Genomic DNA, 22,307 nt, shown 5'->3' with positions numbered 1-22,307 from the left:
ATGACGACAGTTATGTATGTTCAGAAGCGCCACTGGGGTTTCTGAGCCCCCTACCTAACTTTCTGTGTGCGAGGTAAGGTTACAAACTTTTGATTCTTTTCTCTGTGCGTTTCCCAAAAATGCACGTCACACGAATGATATTGTTCACAAAGTGCTGAAATGTCAATCACTCATCACTGTAACCTCATTACGTTCTATAACTTTTAGTGTAATGTAATTTTTTTATTTTTATTTACCTGACCATAAGATGAATAGAGTTTATTTATCTAAATATTCAAGGAAATTATCTACATAACTAAATTTGGGTCTTATCGGGTCCATTCGGTAAAAGCCACAAAGACTCTAATATAAGACTCAACCCGACACTCGGGAAAGTTTTGCACCCGAATCCACTCGAGTCTTGGGTCGGACCTTGGGTTTTCGGATCCAAGTGGACCAGTGCAGACCTTTACCAGGGCCCTTTGAATCATCCTATTCTTCCACCCCTTTGACATTTTATTGGGGGATTTGGCCTTTTGTGAGCACTTCAGGCAAACATTCACCTTAGCTCTGAGACAAACAGCAACATCAACTGCACACAAACAAGATTAAATGAAATAACCCTTCCACATACATATCCCCTTTTTAGTACAAAAAATATCTTCGCAACAACAAAAAGCCTGTGAACATATATAAACCACATAAGAATCCCCTCTCTCTCTCTATGACATTACACACATTATCGCAACTAAGCCACATATACATACATACACATATATATATATGATTCAGTTGCGGGTAGAGCCACTTTTAACAGTAATAACTCTTATACACGCATATTTATCAGATCATAATTAGTGAGATCCTTTGAGCAATATCTTAGAGTGACAGCTTCCTCCCTGAGCACCACCGCAAATAATCCAGCAGCTTGTTAAGTTTCTACAAGCTTTTATTTCGGATTAACTGTGGATTTTAGGAGCGTATTTATAGTGATTTCACTGTGAGAGAGCAGCATTTAAAAGAGACACAGGCTCAGATTTTGCCCTGTGACAGTGACCTGACCCAGAAAACATTCCATCAGGGCTGCTGACCCACACACACATTCAGAGAACAGTCACTGAGGGACAGTAAGGCCACGCGGGCGCACGTGCACGGACACTAATCCCCTCAATGTGTTTAAGTTGTCTTGATCATCTGGTGTCGGCTGTTTGCATCAACACAGCCTTGTTTCACCTTCTCAGATAACAACACCGAACCCTCAGGAAGTCCTGACACAGGACATCAATTTATGACTGCACTTATATCGACTTGCCATAATAAATCCAATATTATTTTTAATGACCATTTCCAATACTGATAATTATTGATTATATTGTCCAGTAAATTAAATGCAGAATCAAAATTATGAACAATATTATTATTATTTTTGGACAGCAACTAAATAATCATTATAAAATGGATAGTTCTGGTCCTTTATAATGATTGACTGAGCCGCGCTCGAAGCTGTTGTAAAATACTCTCTAAAAACACACACCTGTGACCTCACTGCATCAGTATCACTGCTGCTGCATCAGTGTGTCATTGCTGAAGAACAACTTTGACTGGTGGAAAATGTATTGAATTATAATTTGCTCTGCATTGTGCTTAATGCATAGCTGTTTTAAAACCACCGTAAACCATGGCTTCTTGTGGCTTATTGCTTTATTTGAAAACAACAATAAAACTTTATTATTATTACTATTATAATTCTGAAAGAACCATTAACCGAAATAGACAGTGTGACTTTCGGTAAGAAATATTGGACATATTTTTGGAATGATTATAAACATATAACAAACAACAATAAATTATATTTATATTGTAATAATAATAATACATTATTATAATTAATTATAATTAATAAGTATTATGTTTTATTATTATTATGAAAGAACCACTAACCAAAGAAGAAAGTGTGACATTCGCTGAAACCAAATCTTTTTGGGTAATCATTAGTAAACAACAATAAATCATATAAAACAAATACTCTTATTTTTCATTATTATTCATAATAATATTATTTTTATTATTTTATCGTCATCATCAATAATAATAATAATTGTTACCATTATATAATTATTATTGAACCATTAACCAAAGTAAACTATCAGTAAAAAACATCAACTAGCAGAGATTGTTTAATCTCTACTAAAGGCAACACAGCCCCTCTAAAGCCAAAAAACTTGAATAATTCTGTGAATATGTGCTATTAAATCATTTGCCAGGTCCCACGAGGGCCTGATTTAGCTGTGTAAGTGTGCAGCATTACACTGCGATGACCCACTTCTACACTACACCACTGCACATGCTGAAGCGGATATGTAAACTACTGTAGAGCACAGAAGTATGAGCAGTACAGGTTGTTAAACTAGAAATATTTGTGACCGGGCTGGTGTCAGTTCAGTTAAGATCGATTTACATGTAAACAAAAATCCGCTGATCATCTCACCTTTTTAACCTGAGCTTCCTTTATCTTCTCCAGAGCTACTCGGATCTTCTCAGCTTTTTGTTTGGCAGCTTGTTCCTCCTACAGACATACAAGACATACAAACACAGTCACCAAACGGAAATACATTCTGAATAGTACTGGTATGTGGGGTTCCTCACGACTACTATATGGTTAAACATTTGGACATTTGATGAGCTAAAAGAACCAGAGTGCACAATCCTCACATTTACCTGACTTTTCCAGCATGACGCCATTGTAAAAAGGGTAATTTTGACCTTGAAGAACAGTTTATACAAAGTATAAAGAGGAAAATAAAGGCTTAAAAATAAAAAAGCAGCACTAAGACATCAGTTGGTAAATACAATCGGAGCGCTCTTCTCCTGGCATTTGCATCTAGTAGCCCTTTAGCAATCCCTAATACAGATTCACCTCAACAGATTACAGAAAGCTGCTTTTCAATAGTCACATTTAGATTTATAGGTCCAGTCGAACAGAAAAATATCCCATCGTAGCAAGTCTGAAGCTAGTCCACATCTATTCCTGACTGTTCTGGCCATTGCTGAGGGGTGCAGATCCATACTGTTTAATGTCCATGTAAATCCGTAATAGTCATTGGTGAGATTACTGAAGAATAAATGACTGGAATCTTTTTCCAACAGCATAAATGATTCCCAGAGAGAAGCTCTTCTGCCCAAGAGCATAAAACGCATCTAATACAACCAGCGGAGAGGTGGAGGATGGGCAGATCTAGACTCTACACTCTACTACCTCTCATCTCCTGGCTAATCTCTCTCTCTCTCTCTCTCTCTCTCTCTCTAAAACAAAGAGATGATCCCTCCCCTTTTACTGTCAGATACACTTCTATCAAGCCCTCCTCTGTTTCGGTGTATTTGTGTGTAGTTTCTTTAGTCTGGGTTTGGGATTGTGCCGCATCACAGTGTATTATCCTCTCACACTGAATAACACACAAATACACATGAGAAAACAGCCACAAAAGGGCACATAAAAACTGACTGCAGCTACAGAATCATCCTAAAATCTGGACACACACATGCCGCCTCATTTTAACTAACAAAATGGCAAATGAGGGAATTACGGCTCAAGCCTCTTAACGGTACACATCCTCCCCTGACTAATGCGGAGCACAGCGGCCACAGGAATATTAAACAAATAGCATCATATTCACAATCAGAGCCATATCTATTTACTATTACTTATTTTTATTAGATTAAGAGATTGTATTTAGTTAATAGTGTATTTTCTTCATGTTTCTGTGGCATGAGCTCACAGACTCATAGACAGCATGTGGAAATAGGACATAGCTGACACAGAAACACATATTAAAAAAGAAGCATGTCCCAACATATTCTTCTACAAGAATGGCCTGATCTGATGTTCAGAATCCAGATAGTATTAGTGGCTTATGGTGATACCACTATTACCACTATTGAATTTCAAGGCCTCAATACAAAAACTGAATGACCCTTTGTTTAAGAAGAAAAAAAAAGACTTGTGCTATCAGCAGAAACTGGCCAGCAGCTGTTCTCCTGACCCATAATTCTACATCACAAACCACCTGGCAGCACAAACTACAATTATCTGTATTACTCCAATATCAAGGCTTGTACGGGATCCAAGGTTTTTCGGAAATTAGGAGAGCAGTGCAGCTTGTGTAGTGAGAGGAGAGAAAAAGACATCTCTGTGAACAGGTGTGTCCCCTGAGGGCAGACTTACAGTTTTAAAAAAAAGTGAAAAGGGGGAGTATGACGAGAAACATGAACCCAGGAGGTGTAGGTGTTAACCTCACAGACATTATGTGACGTCAGCATAGTGCGTATAGCGGTGAGTCACAAATAACATCTGAATCTGAACATGTTTTCACGAGACTGTGAAGTTTGTTTACTTAAGGAGAGAGTCAAGCAATTCACTTGACAAGCACTGAGTATTAATTTGCACCACCTTGTGAAAAAGAAGTGTGCTGCAGCTTAATGTGCACTTGTAGTATATTAAGAATATATTTAAAAAAAACTTGCAGATAATAATATTAATGTAATAAATGGCCACTTTTATGTCTGTTTCTTAATCACACATCATGAAAACTAGATTTAGCATGTTATTAAATATGGCAATGTTAATGTATTTATGTAATCTGTTACGCTGCTGCTGCAGAGCAAGTATGTACTTACTGCTAATGAATACACAGACAAGCTGCTGTGAGCATGTAAGATCTGCTTCTGCATGAATAGACATACATAAATCGCGAAGCGATGGAGGCAGGTGGAGCTGGGGGAGGTAGAGGGTTTCAGAAGAACTCACAGCCTCACAGCCAACAGCAAACACTGAACCAGACTATTTAAATGTTGAGCAAGCTCATTGGCCGAAAGATCAGCAGAGGCCAATCAGCTTGTGCCATGTGATAATGATGTGATTGCATGTAAAGGGCCTATCAGCCCGCACCATCTAGAGTTTCATAACTGAACTAGATATTTAATATATTTTAAATTGGAACTAATTACAAATTTGCAATTACAAATAGATTTAAATACAAGACATATAAGTTTCAATAGAAATTACATTAAAGTATTTTTTTTGTTAACCATACATATTTGTCAGTATATACAACAGTACACTTTAACTATCAAAGACAACATAATTATGAAATTACACAAAGATATACTGAAATCCTACATAAATGGTTCAAAAAGGCACTCAAGTTCAACTAATTGCATTTAATATCAATTTAAACCATAATACATTTATTTAATTGTAGTGAATATGTAATTAACATGACATTCAGTTTGCACTTAAGTATATTATATCCGTAATAAGTATTCTTTTTAAAAGTATGCTAAAGTGTACTTCTTTTTTCACAAGGGTAGTGTCAGAACAACAACTGAAAATCTAGGTAATGAAACCTCCCGAGTGCAAAGAGGATTAAAGGCACGTTCACTCAACTCCTGCAACCAATCAGATCATCTCAACCGACTCCAAGCCTCGCTAATGCCACCACAACACAGCTGACACACTTTACATAGTGTCCACAGCAAAACAGCAAAGACCAACACAAGAAATGACAGTGAAACTTCACTGTCCGTTCATTTGTAAACACTTTTCCCACAGATGATTTGCCAAAATGTAAAATATAGTTACCATGAGGTTGTGTTGGGTTTAACACATTATAAATGTGGTTATCAGCAATGGATGGCACTGTTTAGCCAGAACAGATCTATGCTAAGAAAGCTTTAATCCTGCAAACTGTTTAATGGAGGTTTGGTTAACAAACATCTTTTGTTGAGCAGGTAAATCCTCAAAAAAGTGCAAACAAACACTGGTTGCTTATGGGAGCGCAACACTTCTGTGTGAAGGGACTGCAGCCTGCTGCTTCTGAAGAAACTCAATCTCTACCTAGAATCCATCTGTTGTGCTGATCATTATGTCACTCGCTACCTTGCGGGTCCGTCTGCCACCTGTCCACAGCTAAACGATCTTAGGGTGTACCCATCTAAAAAACAGGTACATATAAACCCTGAGGGAGCACACAGTCATCACTTACAGTCATTACCACAGATGTTGTGTTACATAGGCAGTGACGAAACAAAGTTTTCTTCCATAATAACAGAAGCAATGATGCTGATCTAACAGCAATTATAAATGATCCATTTCCAGTTTTCAACCGCATGTCCTAGCTAGTATAATACTTTTTCTCAGATGTCCAAATGTTTAACCTCTAAATGGAATGAGCTCCCCAAAATCCTTTAAACATCTTCATGCATATTTAATTATTTGATTTGAACACTTCGCACTTCGCAGTGCTGAAGAGCTGCCGATAACTCACAGCTCAAAACGTATTTCAAAACATGCACGCATGAACATGTTCTCCAGATTTACCTTAAGTAAGATAACAGTCATAGTGCAAAACAATTTGTTTTCAAATGTGTATCTCAGATGATGGAGCCCCTAAGGAGACATGGTGGTAAAAAAATGAGATGGAGTAAAAATGATATTGCAATGCTTTTGCGTTCCCCCTAGAAAACTTGCACTTGCTAAAACTATAACATTCTCTTGCAAAATAATTGTGTTCCTTCGAGAAAGGTATTAAAATACAATTTTTCCTCCCATTTCACATAATTCCCATCACCAATTTTCCAAGCGAACGCAAAAGCATTACATTTTATCTACCCAGCTTCCCTGCAAGCCCTTTAGGGGCTCCGAACAGATGCAACATTATGTGATTTAAACAACCCTCACTAATATGACAAATTATAAAGTGGATTGATTCAGTAAATGTCATGCGTAAACATGATAAAAACTAAAGATCTATTTACACCAAGAATATGCACAACAACAAGATTTTAAAATGAATCCATGAACCTCTTTACACCAAATTCTTTGAGTTCTGAAATATTATACTTTTTAATTCTGTCAGGTTAGTTTTTTTTTTTCTGATGATTTTGAAAAATCAATTAGCATTTATGCATTTGGCAGATGCCTTTATCCGGCACATTTGAGAACATTGCTAAGTTTGGATGGAATTAAACATGTGACTTTGGCATTTATTCACATGTCCAAACTTTTTTTTGAGAGAGCGAGAGAGAGAATTTTGTGCAGAAAAATGTTCATGAATATTTTAGCATTTGTGTCGTTTACTTGTCAGACTTGTTGTGAATAGGCCTTAAAAAGAAGTGCACTATGACTATATCAACAATTCAAAAATGGAGAGTTTGAGTTAATAGAGACCATGGATAATAGAGTATCCATGCACATAATTTTGCATCAACCATTTATTCTGATTCATCTAATGAACTTTGATTTACTGAACTGACTAGGTACAGATGAGGAATCAGCATGACGCCTTTGTTTCATTAGAAAAGCTTCCTTGTGTCTTAACGTAAAGAAAACTGATGGAAGAAAAATGGGTGAAAATGAATCATGCTGGCATGCATAGAGGGGTTAGGAAGCCACTAGGAGAAACTCAATACATCCAGAGGTGGAAAGAGGGCGTCACCTTGGTCAGCAAGTGAGAGGGCTTTCCTGCAATGCTTTGCAGAATGAGAGAGGTCTCCCTGTCCAGATACGAGTGCTTTGTGCAGAAAGAGAGAGAGGAGAGACAAGAGTCATTAGTGCTTTGATTAATAAACATTAATCATTGTTCATAGTGTGAAAGCATAGGGGAAAATTGTGAGCAATAATCACTGCAACTAGATAGAAAATGGTCCTATCGAAACAATTGCATGTCACATTACATATGATTCATTTCTCTATGGACAATCACTGTGGTTTGGTATAAGATGCCATAAGCACTTTATTTAGCTTGTTGTTTTGTAATAGCGTGCGGAATTAAATGATATGCTAAATGAATAAAATGTTGTAATAATAATAATAATAATAATAATACATTGAAATTGATGTCAAAAGAATCTGCTAAATGATTAAAATATAATAAAATACCCAATAAAAAAATAAACAATTATCATGCATTTTATGTAATCTGTATATCAATTATTGCACACCTAAAGTACTTTATAGGTATCTGTTTAATACATTTCAGTTGATCTTGAAAAGAGACTCTCATTGGCTGGGCCCTTTTAGCCAATCAGAAAACTTCAGAGAAGTTAAGGCAATAACAAAACGCTGCGTTTTTACATTTTCAGGTTTGTTTATATGACTTTGGAGGGTTTGGGAAAAATATATGCGGTTGGGGCGGGGTGTCCAGGTTTAGCAAAAGTTTGCAAACGACTGAATCACTTATCTATCATCGTTTATCTATCATCAATCATCTGTAGGTCAATCATGTTTGTCAGTAAAAATCTGTGGGATAGAAGGATAGATTAGTGAAATCCCTCCACATCAATCTTCTCTGTTCAACCACAGAGTCAAAGGAAGCATGCAACTCATTGACTGCATTCAGACAGCTTTAAATAGCTTCCTAAATCATTTCATCTGTGATCACACACTCATTCTGTTCAACAGACTAATTCACGAAAGCTGCCCGGACAAACAGCAACAGGGACAAAAATACTAATCGCCCAACAACAAGTTGGTGTTTGTTGGCAATGCGAACTAGCCTTAATGAAAAGAAATGGTGCATGATGGCTTTCATTTAATTTAAGAAATAAAATGTAACTGATAACTGATGCATTTGAGAAGTCTGCATTTATTTAAACATACCAACAATGGGTTGAAAGTTAAACCTTTAAATATTTGGGTTAGACTACTATCAGCAAATAAATACAACCCAAACTGCTGCAAAATCACTATCTGTGTAATTAAGTCTGGGTAAAAGCCGCTTTTATTTGTTTTTTTCAGTCAGGGATAGAAACAACTCATTTGAATACTTAATCTGCTCTGCTAGAGGCCTGACGAACTCGGTTCCGTTCCAAAACCTACATAGGCCGCTTTTTAAGCACTCGCGACTGTTGCAACAGGTAGACAGCATAATCGATGTCGATCAAAATCAATGTTCTCCAAGGTCCCCTACTGTACTTAAAGAATATTCAAAGTTTTCTTCCAGTTTTTCATCATTTACTAGATAAAGATTACGGATTTTTAAATATATTTTTCTTCAGTTTCTACCCCATCAAATATTTTAGAACTTATCATAACTAGAAAAATGTCTCATTATACAAATGCCTACAGAAACCGCTTAAAGCTCCTATATATAGGTTTTTCAAAACAGTGGGAACACTGTTCCTTCAAAGATTATTATTATTTTTAATTAAGTAATATCTTGATTTTTAGATTTTAATAAGCGTTTTATCTTATTTTAAATCATTGCATGCATCCTTCAAAGATAACCCGTGTCTCCATTAGAGATTTGAACAATTCGAAGCGTTGTTTACCTCTGAACTCGGCTGGTCCTGTCCGTCCTGTAACCCGTCCTGATCAGACTTGGGTTTATCGATGTCCAGCGAGTCCATGCTGGACGCAGAAGCAGAGTTAATGCTAGAGCGAGAGGAATGGGCAAAGGACCGCACCTCATGCTCTGTGACCGTACCCACGGACCCTGTCCTGCGATGATGATGATGATGGGAGGGCGGCCGCCTCACAGTGCAGGAAGAGTACGGTGCTGAGACCGTAGAGCCCAAGGATGTGGAGCTCTGCCTGGCTGCTTCGTCCATGCTTTGGGAGGCTTTTTCCAGCTGGGCTGTGATGTCATCCAGAGAGAAGTTGGATGCCAGCGAGGGTCTGCTGGTGGCGCTGCCCACTCGGACCGTAGATGCGGGCGAGGCGCGGGTACTGCTGCTGGTGCTGCCGCCACTGCTACTCGCCCCTCCGCTGTTGCTGCCCGTGTGCTTAGTGCTGTGACTGCGGCCGGCGGGGGGCTTCTGACGGACTTTGGGGTCGCCGGCCAGTCCGAGGCGAGAAGAAGCGCTGCTGGGCTTACCGATGGTGCTGAGCTCCTGCTCGATGGAACAGAGGTCTGCCATCAGAGCATCCAGATCCACTGCGTCACCCTGGTTAAGTGCCTCTGTAAGGAAACACATTAAATTGACCAAAAGTGACAGTAATAAATGTATAATGTTACAAAAGATTTGTATTTCAAATAAATGCTGTTCTTTTAAACTTTCTATTTAAAATTAAACTTTCTAATCAAGTAATACAGTTTTTTTTAACAAGGTTTCCACTAAAATATTAAGCAGAACAACTGTTTTCAACATTAACAATAATAAATGTTTCTTTAGCAGCAAATCAGCATATTAGAATGATTTCTAAAGGATCATGTGACACTGAAGACTGGAGAAATGATGCTGACAATTCAGCTTTGCAATCAAGGAATATATTGCATTTTAAAATATATTAAAATAGAAAACTGTTATTTTAAAGTGTAACAATATTAACATGATACTTTTTTCAAAACTATATATATATAAATAAATAAAAAATCAAGTTTTGAACACTAGTGTATATAGTCCCTCATGAGGTCATAATGACATTAGAATGTAAAGCCCCCATTGAATTCAGTGATTGGAGAATATGTAGGCCATTCTTCATGAAATCATAATGATTTTTAGGGAGACAATACACAATGATTCATAATTTTCCTTGTATAGTCAAAAAATAAATGTAGAATCTATAGCCCCTGCCTGGGGTCATACTGATATTAGAATATTAACAATATAACATTACAAAATATTCTATTATTATTGACAATGTAATGTAGAGTGTATCCTGTGTATACCGTTGATGTTATAAACGGAAAAGCGGTAGGCCATGTTGGCCATGTTTGTCTCCTGTCTGAGAGGGGCTTTCTGCACCTTCTCTGGTCTCCCATCATCTAGACTCTAAAGACGACAAGACATAGAAAAAAGAGTGATGAGACTTCACATATACAGTAGTTTCACCTGCGTCAGTACTGTTAATAAAACTGTAGAGGGATTTCAGGACTGAATTAATTTAGAAAATTCCGATTATCACTGATGCAATTTAAAAAAAAAACAGAATCAGATTATTCTGTCATTCTTTGTTTTAACATTCATTGTTAATACAGTTTGTTGCATAACATTTAAAACTAATAAAAGAAGCTTAAATAGTAAACCAAAATGCATCTATGAGGATGCTGCACCAAACAAGTCCTTCACGCTACTTAAAGCCTCATGAGTTGTGACATCACAGATGTAATCTATACAGACAACCATGACATGTGTGAAATTATTAGCATCACTGCACCTATACAGGACCCAAATGTACAGGTTACAGGTCTCTCAGCCTCACCTTTGTGAGTTTGTCGAGCTCTCCGAGCCATGCTCCAAACATTTTGTCCAGGTCCTGGTCCTCTTTATCGCTGTCCTCCTCTGCAGCGTGATCTAGCTCATCATCTGAAAACTGCTCCATCTGAAACAGAGCACAGGACTGCTCAGAAATCATGGGAAACTAGACTTTCAAAAGATGATTTACTCTATTGTAATCGCGTCCGTAGACACCAGTGTTTATCCAAACTAGTTGTTCTGTGATAATATTAATATTTGTAACACAGAAATAATGAAGCTGTTTAAAACATATACATAAGGGTTGTTTCCTCCAGGGAAGCCGTCCCTCCTTAAAAAATTGTATGAGAAATAATCCATATAAAATAAAAAACGTAAATATTACAAAATGTGACATTAAGTAAACTAACACTGTCCGACGGCGACAGCAGCAGGTAGACTTACAGCGGGAGTCCGCGTCTCTCTTGCCTCCCCTGAGCCCATTGATTTTTAACAGACTCCCTAAAGCATGCGGTGGGTTTGGTGGGGGGTAATTGAGAATTAATGGGGGAAAGTCATGTGAGAGGAGGCAATGCCTCCATCGCGCTGATTGGATATGACTGGTTATGACTGGTTTGTGTGGTAAATCCCACCTCTTGTTCTCGTGTGTGTTAGTGAATCGGTCTGAATGAACAAAATTATGGCATTAATGGGACGACTAATTAAGAAGTAAGTAAATAACTCAGCCACTTAGATATCACTGCTGTATGTCACGTCAAAATCAAACTTGAAATGGCTGAAAACGTGATGACTGGGGGTTTTAGTGAGCAACCAGCTTGGTGAAAGCTGTACATGTTTCAGTAAAAAAGAAAATCAAAGCACTGTCTATCAATGAACATTTGACACTCGTAAATTTGACATGTGACCCTAAAACATGCTGCTTTCGTTGGGCTCTAATGCACATGTGTTACTAAAGCCTCAGATTCAAAGATTCAGATTTAAATCATACACTGCCCTCTGCTGGCCATTAGGACACATACAGCCTGATAATGCATGACAGACTTCACAAATTAATGTTACTCAAGGCCAATGTTGTCACTACTGTAAATTATGAAGTTCTTATGTAACATCACAAGCCCGAGGTTTCTTTGAGCTCAGCATTCAAAGTATGAAAGATTTATCGATAACAAGAGTCCTATCAATCTAACACAAACAGGACAGATGGAGACCTGGTGTGTGTGATGTACACATCTGAATATATCAGTGTCTTATCATCATGTTTATATCAGATGGTTTGGAAATCATCCTCTCCCGGTTTAAATAGTTTTGGCAAGCTTAGCAGCAACACATTTCAATGTCTGTTATTACACAGAGCCATTAAAACTCCAGTGTCTAATGTTTCTGTACCACACATCAACCCTCATATGATAACACACACTTTAATAAGTAGTTTCACGTTTATCTGCAAGCCTCAATGAACAAAATAAGCACTGTTACACTGTGCGTAACAGAATGAGAGTAATCCTCTTACGTTATTAAAATTCCTCTCAGGTACTTTGGTCTGAAAATTTCCTGTCACTGGTGAGGAAACCTCGTGGACCGACTGTACCAGGGCACAGAAATCTCCAACGTAACCATGTTACGGGGGAATAGACATGGGCTATTTACAGTAGTTTTGTTAGAACAGTTTCCAAGCCTGTGGTTCTGAAGCCAGCATTCCATAGGTTATGTACGATATGCAGGGGTGGTCAATTGCAATCTGGCAACCCTGTAATTGTGGGTCAGTCTTTCTCAAACATGCAGAAAGAAACTGGCCAGTGGGATGATGAAGTGTTAGCCAGATGTTCCAGAGTTCAAGATCTTCATCAGAACAGCCGGCAAGATCATTAGAGATGGGGACCAGAGACCATACAGTGATGATATCATAAATAATAATACCATGGTAATTTGATATACATCACGGTTCAAAAATTTGGGATCGATGAGAATGATGTTTTTGAAAAAAGAAAATTACAATTTAAAAGAACTGTTGCCTATTTGAATATATTTTCAAATGTAATTTATTCCTGTTCGGTAAAGCTGAATTTTCAGCATCATTACTCCAGTCTTCAGAGTCACATGATCCTTCAGAAATCATTCTGATATGCTGAATATGCTGCTCAGGAAACATTTATTACTATTATCAATGTTGAAAACAGTTGTGCTGTGCTTCATATTGTTGTTTCCAATAGAGCAGTATTTATTTTAAATATATTTATTTTGTAACAGTATAAATGTCTTTACTGTTCAATTTAATCCACCCATGCTGAATAAACGTTTTTTTTTTTCCAAAATAAAATAAAATCTTACTAAAACCCAAACATTTAAATGGTACTGTATATGATGGTGCTGAATAATATATATTCATATTCTATGCTATATGATGTAATCCATATCCCTTTAAAGAATGGCATGGTACATCTCCATTAAAAAAAAGAAATAAAATAAATGTTAAGGTATATGTCAATATTATACAGTATAAGAGCAGTCAGCTCATAGGGATCGGGGTTCGATTCTGGCCTGGGTCAAATCACAATCCTATTCCTCCTCTCGCTCAGTCTCTACTTTTCTGTAAATACAGTCTAAAAAGCCTCAAATATAGAGCAACTGGTTCATGCTAAATTTTAAACACATCGGTCTCAAGTTTCTGGAAAGTTTTCAGATTCAGATTCCACTTCTCGCATGTCCTCTTGGCTCGTTTCCGCGGCCCAGATCTTCCGAGCTATATCAGCAATTGTTTATGTTTAATCTGTGGAGAGAGAGAGTGAGCGAAACCAGGGAGAGAATTAAAGGGAAGCGCTTCGAGGAGCTGTGCTACAATTAGCTCCCTGCGGTTAGCAGCCCTGTGATTTGGGCCTGGACTGGCAGGCCCGGGGTGTGGGCCGCTCTGCGTACGGTAAAGACACCCAAACTGTGGTCCTTGCTGACACACACAAACTGGAAGAAGAGCGAGTATGCGTGTGTACATGTTACGACAACAACATCATCACCAGAAGGTCTGTGATCGCACGTGCTGCGGAGTCATGCCACGGTAGTCTAGTCTATTAGATGCTGGACCGGATTGCTTGGCTCGCACCTTGTCCGTTTTATGCAGATCCCGTCTGGAGAGACAGCGGCCACGTGTAGCGTCAAGCCTGCAGAGGAGGCATCTGTTTCCCATCACTGCCTTACACATTCCACACACAGCAAGCTCTTCGCTCTGATGGACTAAAGCAGGCGCTCCTGTTGCCTCCTACACGGGAGAGCTAGCAGCGTTAATACTTATTAAAAACAGCAACATGTGTCCTACCAACACTGCCACGCTCTCGCTGGGTTCACATTCTGTGAGCTTCTTGCTTTCTATTGCAGATCCCTTCAACATAATTATCATCAAAAGAGATTTTAAAACAAGCTACTGCAAGTGCACCATTACCTTGATGCGTCAACTAGAAACAATGATGATTTCAGGGTGCTGCCGTATTTTCCAGAAAATAAGCCACACTGGGTCAAAATAGTGAGAGTAAAAAAAAAACATGACTTATAAGTCACATTAAATTCAGAAAAAAATCATAAAATACACTATAAACATGTATTTTAGTTCCCATTACTTCACAACAAATGCTTTAAATTTCAAAGTATTCAGAAAAGAACAGAAATGGAAACCATGGATAAAACAAACCCAAATTACAGTGACATTGATCATAAACAACATTTATTATAAACGCCAAACCTAAACTGGAACTACCGGTGTGTGGGAAAATATATTTGGCTCATTCAGCATGAATCCAAATGTGCACATGTTTTATGTGCTTAATTGCATTATATTAGTTGCTTTAGAATGCAAGTTGCAGCACGTTTCAGATGATTAAATTTTTTTTACTTATATTCCGGAAAATACTGTACTTGACGGGTTGCTGTCGAGGAGTATCTAGTTCAGGAGTGTCCAATCCTGGTCCTGGAGGCCCATGGTTCTGCAGAGTTTAGCTCCAACTTGTCCCAACGCACCTGCCTGAAGGTTTCTAGTAATCCTGAAGACATTGACTTGCTTGTTCAAGTGCGTTTAAATTGGGGTTGTAGCTGAACTATGCGGGATAGTGGCCCTCCGGGAGCAGGATTGGACACCCCTGGTTTAGTTAGTGAAGAGGGCTCCCGATACTACAATGGTGTCAGACGCTGTACTGTCATCTACTGACATGGATCAGCATGATCATCTCTGAGTTTAATGTCAATTACACTGATACTAGTGAGTTTTAGAGCTTTAGTTGTATCTGTTCAACAACAACAAAAAGCAACTTGGGCATCACCACTCAAGATTTTCTCGATCATCAAATCTTTCCACCTTGCGTGTGTCGTACCAATGTTTACACTCGTTTTTGTGTCTTTGTTGGTTTTTCTGTCTGGCTTCAGATATGTTCTATTTCTTCGGCCATACAGGTACTGATTTTCCATTGGTAAAGCACTATATCAAGTGTTTGTAATTGTCTAATTTTAGCTCTTCACATCACCAAACAACACAGCATTACTAGCGTGTCTATAGACACAGCAGCCTAATAATAATAAATAAAAAATCTATGAGTACAGTCTTTATCTCATGTGAGTGTCACCATTTAGATGACAGAACACAAAAACACAATTTAAATTCTAAATTTGTTATACTTTTTAATTTTGCAATTGCACCAAACTACTGAAAGTATGAGCAGTATTATTAGTGTTACCAGCTTAGCAAACATATTTAGCTAAGTGGAAAAAATTAAGTAATTATAATGAATGGCAGTTTAGAAGTTAAATATCATTTAAATTTGAACTGATAACAAATCATAAACAGCAATGGAAACATTAAATCTGAGGGCATGTAGCTGTGCATGTGTGTAGGAGGACAGTCTGATGTGAACAGGAAGTGTGCAGGATGTAATGGATTCCTCATCCCCCTCGTGGCTTGTTGTGTAAGCCATCCCTCAAGATGAGAGCCACGCCAAACTTCTACCATGTCACAACAAATACACACTCCCTAAAGCAGTTCAACAAAAATTGTGATTCATTGCGCTCAATGACATTTTAGATTATGTAACTAACAGCCCATCAAATTCTTAACTGATCCTAGGTCAAAAAACCGCATCGCAATCTAGAGCAAGCACACATCTCCACCCAAAGCTGCCATTTCATAATCAACCAACCTACCAGAGGAGTGCCAGAGGAATCCAGCGTCTATCTGAGATGTGGATTTCCTAAGAACCCTGATAAATGAGCAGCTAAATCCCGAAGAATGAACTTAATGGTGATAACTGTTGGGAAGCTCCACAGATGAGCTGTAACACGCTGGAAATACCGGTGTATTTACTCAGTCATGCACTCTGACACCAATGGATAGCAGAAAATCGGATGACCCGCCTCGACAGACCAATGAGACCATCACAGTTGTTTGTTTTTTGACTCAAAGGCCGCGCAGTGTCTAATACAATATTTGAAGGTCCTCTATATAACATAATATTGACAGAACTAGAACAGTCATATATATATGAACTATATTGTTAACAGAAACTGGAAGTGTCGTTATAGATAAATTAACCACAACTTTTAGTCCACAAGTACCATCACCACAAACTTGCTGTTATGATAATCTTGGAAAATAATGAAAACAATCTTGGAAAGTAACTTATAAAAAAATAACAACAATGGGTGGATCCCAAATGGCACACTCCGGCCTTGTGGACCTTCTTCAAGTTCAGACTTGGTGACGTCAGGAAGTGCAGACCTAAGGGGCGCTGGCCTCGAGTCCACGAGGGCACGCAAGAGTGTGTTTTGGGACAGGGTTGATGACATAATGCCACCGAAAGTCAAACAGCCACGAAACTCCTCCCCTCATTTATCTGATTGGGCGTTCCCAATGATTCCTGGGTAGGTAACTCGTGTGGAGTGTGCGAAAGTGCGGGCTTCGCCGAAGTCCGCATCGAGGGCACTAAGGCGGTGGTCGCCTCTGAGCGCTGAAATGCCAAATGGGACACCCTACGGACTCGTAAACTTGGCGAGCACGCGCAATTTAAGGTCACGAGACCGCGAGTCCACATGAAGTGTGCCATTTGGGATTAAGCCAATATATTTTATTTTATAATGAGTAACAATTTGTTTATTGTTTTTTAACTAGCATTTCTCAACACTTCTCAATGTTACAACAGCCAGATATGCTTGTATTCTCAGATGATCTGTCTTTCCCATGATCCTAACTTCATGCTGTTTGCAAATGGACAACAACTGTGTGAATTGTGCTTCCCACTGCCTGACCTTATAATCTTTGATCTCTGGGTCAGAGGTCAGTATGTGTGATAAAAGCGGCCCATGAAACCCTGGTGTCTGGCATAACTTTTAAACGGGGAATGCTAAGACACTAAGCATCTCTTTACACCATTATCAAGCCCAACAGTGAAAGCATAATAATGTAATTTAAAGTGCATTGCTGGGGAGTTTGGGCCTATCAGAGGCTTTAAGCTCAGAGTTAATCTGCTCTAAAGCAGCCTGTTAAAAATGGATGCAAGGAGGCTTTGAAGTGGGGTTGTGACCCCTGTACATTCTTCACACAACACATGGTGGGTCTCATAGAAAGAAAGTGTGTGTGTTATTAATGGGAGTATGGTAAAGCCAGGAAAATCACAGATACACTGACATAAACCACAGACTGCATCAATGTATCACCACATTCATCACCTGTGAGTGCATCAAATGACCGTACATACTCACAGGTCTAAACAAGAGTCCACAAACTGGTTATATTAAATGGGCATAAATCAACAGGCAGAGGATAACATTCAAAAGTTTGGGGTCAGTAAGATTTTTTTCTTTTTGAAAGAAATTAATATTTCTAAAAATAATGAAAAAATACATTATGGTTTCCACAAAAATATTAAACAACACAACTCTTTTCAATATTGATAATAAGAAGATTTTTTTCTTGAGCAGCAAGCATATTAGAATGATTTCTGAAGGATCACGTGACACTGAAGACAACAACATCATCATAGGAATAAATTCCATTTTAAAATATATTAAAATATAAAAAGAGTTATTTTAAATTGTAATTATATTTAACAGTAGTATAGTTTTTACTGTATTTCTAATCAAATAAATCCAGCCTTGGTGAGCATAAGAGATTTCTTTCAAAAATAGTAACAAATCTGACATAGACCAAACTGGTTTCAATCATGTTTCCTTCAATTCCATGACCAGAACATAAAAACCAGCTAAACAGATCAATAAAAAGGGTGAATTCAAAATGATTGATGCTACTTGTACCTACTTGTTTGTATCAAACATCACACAGTGAAAATTTTAAATTAATTTGAATTTAAAGAAATTATGATTTGCATTAACTTATGCAAAAAAATATGCAACTTACTGTAACAGTTATAAGCATGCATTTGCTGCCATGTTAAAATAAATTGGCAGTGACTTCCAATTAGTCAGTACTACCCTGCACCCTTCACAGTGCTCATTTCTTAGTGAGCAAAGGGATCCTCACTTTCAAGTGGAATTTCCCCCAAAATTGTGGGTTTATTTGATTAAAAGCATTCCTCTAAACTCATCAACATTACCTTATGTGACATTTGGAGGCAACAACATGCTTTAACAGCAAGTGTGCATGAAAGCTTCCAATTATACGCCAACATCCAATGAATTTCCTGAAACATGACCTATATATGAAAATTTGCAGTCTTGGAAGGAACTGCGGACACGTGGCTCAATCCAAGCAATCCTTGCCCTTTTGCATCCATGCAAACCTTATCCAACCCCAACTACTGAAACAATGAGCTAGCAGAGGTGAAATTTACATGAGAAGCCAAACGGAAAAAAGAAAGAAAACATTAACTAAAGGACGGGTACAGGACCTGCCAAAAGCTAATAGGATTGTGCTTTTGAAAATAATTATATTTCGTTGACTGAGTGGTCACGCATATGATGTAGAAATACACAGTTCACCATGGAGACTGAATTATGTAGCAAGTTTGATCTGTGATGGTAAAATCTGATTAAATTCTTTAGAAACCATTAGAGCAGCATAATACTACATTGGCTAGTTCCCACTTACCTGGCTTTCAGCAGATCGGTTCGAACTTTCAGGATAACTTTACATCACCTAGTTAATATTCATGAGCCAAACTGATAGTTCATATTAAATCCCTTTACATTTATGTTCACCAAAAACGTTATGAAAGTAGAAAAACCTATAATCAGTGCATTTAGAGAGTATTTTCCATTCACAGGTCCAGCATTCATCTGATACAGATGTGGTTTATTCCAAAAGCTCAGAGCTCTGTGTCCTTGGGGGCTGCTTCAGTTTGCAGATCTCTGGTTAATTCACTCCAACTTCAGGAGCAATAAAGATACAGAGATGGATTTGGTTTGGTTTGTTGTTGGGCTTAAATACAGTAACCCTATGATGCCTGGGCATAATTACAAAGAAGCATCCACCTTCTTTGTGGAGCACAAGTGGAAATGTTCCTCCAGCCACACCACCAACTCAAGTTCAGTGCTCTCAGTAAAACATAGGGGAGCATTGAAGAGCGTTTTCCCACGACTACGACTACGGCACAGCTGTCATCCTCAGGGATGGGTGACTTGGGACACGACCGCAGTAAGCTCCTCGCACGAGGCAGATTCCAGCTGAGCTGTGGTGAGGATACAAACAGAACGTCAAGGCAGAAAGAAACTGCTTCAAATAAGATCCAGATTTTCCTTCATTCCCTCTGCCTTCATCGCGAAGAGAAAAACAAATGTACTCGTGGTGAGGACGAGCTGGCCTCAGTCATCGTAGGAAAAAATGAAAATGAATCAACAAGAGAGTCCAACTCTCAGCTTAGTATTCCAGATGTGAACGAGGGAGCATGGAAACACACAAACACAACACATTTTCTCGCTTGCGTACAAAACCACACTCAAAAATAGACCAAAGAAACATCAAACTGGAGGTTATTGGGTACACAATCAAAGTTTGGAAATATTAAGCTTTTCCTCCCTGCATTCCTCTCATTTCCTGCCTGTTTATCTCCGTTCTTTCTTGCGATTTGTGATTACTCCCAAGAGAAAGCGAGGAGTGTCAAAGGCAGTGAGCCCAAGACAGTCTTCTGCGTAGTCAACATAAACATTACCAGGGCGATGTTTAGACTGAAGTTAAGGGCACAGTGGATTTGCGATTAAACTGTCTGCAAGCAGGCTCTTTATAAATGTTCAAAACAAAAACAGAAAGAAAGACGCGGGGGGGAGAGAATACGAGGAAAAGAAAGGAGTTTTATCTCTTTTCAGTATCAAAGGTAGGTCCCCTGGCAAACCACTGTGTGTGGACACCACACACACACACACACACACACACACACACACACACACACACACACACACACACACGCATCTAGACGGGGACCAAAATAGAAAAGCAAATCTTAAGAGAGGTTTGTGGTTCTCACGGGCAAATAAAAGCAAGTGACAGCACTATAAAGGTCATCACCAGAGATCAAGGATAAGTTGACTAAACAAACATTGGAGAACATTCACAAATTTGAACCAAAAAGACTGTAGGGTCAATGACAAGAGTGTTCATAGTAAAATAATAAAATAAAATAACACAAATCTTAGGAAACTTTAGAAATGTTTCCTTGGCAACTAAAATAAATACGTTTAAGTTACAAAAAGGTACTAAAAATAATTACCGGTAGGCATAACACAATAACTAAAACTAATTATTAAAAAAACAATACAATAAATAATATAGTAAATTATAGGCTACATGATAATACTAAAATAACACTGACCTTGACACACATTTTTATGAGGGTCTGCAGGCGGTCCTCTGTATGATGTCACTTCCTGTTTTAGGTTTTTGCATGTTGGTCGCACCACATGACTTTGATTTGGTGGGCAATAGTTCTTCAAATACTAATAATCTGTGAAGCAGTTTTCTTAAAATTAATGATTTCCTCTAAGAAATAATAATAATAAAAGATTATGCAGACTTCCATGAAAAGGTTTTATTTTTCAGAATTTCATTCTTTGGCAAGCCTTCTTCCCTTCATTCAAATTTATCACCCAGACATTTTTTACTTTATGCCCCCCAAAAATATTTTGAAGAATTACCTGTATTCAAGTTATTGTGTATTCAATGGACTTTATGGTATTTTTTTATAAATTAATAGATTTAGAAAAACAACAGCACACAACAAATGAGACAAGACGTAACAGCTTTCAAATGGTAAGTTGGATAAAGTGCATGACACATGGTGTCCTGGACTGGTAGTGTGAAAATCCGTCTCCTGCTCAACAGATGGTCCAGTCTAACATAAATGATCTAAATCAAGTCAGCGCAGGTTGTCAGAAACCACATACAACAGACAGACTGAGGTACAGGGATGCTGGTACTCAGCCAATGTCACTGTTTCTGGCACAATCCCTACATATGGGAGCGATCATAGGCCGTATTCCCACTGATCCCACAGCACTGCTATGCCACTGAGATCCTTAAGCATTATTAAAGCAGCCATTTATCTACAAGACAGAATGAAAAACAAAAGTATGCGTGTGACTGAGTGCCACGTTGTGTTCGGGGAAAAACAGATTGAAGTGTGAAAGAAGAGACTGAAAAAAAGAGCAAGAATCCAGTTGAGGATGTGTGGTGGAAATGTTTAAGACCTCTCCAGCGGGAGCATTTTATCCAAGACTGATGGAATATGTCCTACTGAACAGGTCTGACAAACAAAGTCATGATTGCCTTTCCATTTACTGCACGGGGCCTGGATGGTTATTTCCACTAATTTTTTTCACTCTCAGCAAAAGTTTACATTCGATGCCTCGTTCTCATGAGCTCTACATTCCAGTCTATGAGATCAGCTGCTCCAAGATCCAGCAACACGCTATACAGATACCTAACTTTAGTGTGTCTTTAGTAACATATTAAGTTCTTTCACACAGGCCTATAGAACTTTGTCAAAAGCTATCATTACAATGCCAATTTGTCATCAATGTAATAACTTGCATTTTAAGACTAAGAAAAAAACAATGAATCTGACTTTTAACCTCCATGGCCTGCTTAAAAAGCCCCCGGAAAGACATGTGGAGGTCTCATTCAGACCTGGCTCTATTCTAGTATGGAACATCCACTT

General features: G+C 38.3%; 1 protein-coding gene across 4 annotated transcripts in view; it reads right to left on the bottom strand.

Annotated features, from left to right (window-relative positions):
* raph1a (Ras association (RalGDS/AF-6) and pleckstrin homology domains 1a) overlaps positions 1 to 22,307 on the bottom strand; it is a 79,561-nt gene that overhangs the window by 26,673 nt on the left and 30,581 nt on the right. For all 4 annotated transcript variants that reach the window (XM_079617535.1, XM_079617534.1, XM_079617537.1 and 1 more), the window contains 5 exons: positions 11,180 to 11,299; positions 10,647 to 10,749; positions 9,307 to 9,935; positions 7,473 to 7,547; positions 2,468 to 2,545 (listed from right to left, as the gene is read on the bottom strand). In XM_079617535.1, the coding sequence (XP_079473661.1) occupies positions 2,468 to 2,545; positions 7,473 to 7,547; positions 9,307 to 9,935; positions 10,647 to 10,749; positions 11,180 to 11,299 (1,005 nt within the window). The remainder of the gene's footprint in view (positions 1 to 2,467; positions 2,546 to 7,472; positions 7,548 to 9,306; positions 9,936 to 10,646; positions 10,750 to 11,179; positions 11,300 to 22,307) is intronic.

This window comes from Phoxinus phoxinus (assembly GCF_949152265.1).
Source record: "Phoxinus phoxinus genome assembly, chromosome: 7".
NCBI lineage: Eukaryota > Metazoa > Chordata > Actinopteri > Cypriniformes > Leuciscidae > Phoxinus > Phoxinus phoxinus.
The sequence above is the reverse complement of the archived record's forward strand: the minus strand, read 5'-3'. Positions and strand labels throughout refer to the sequence as shown.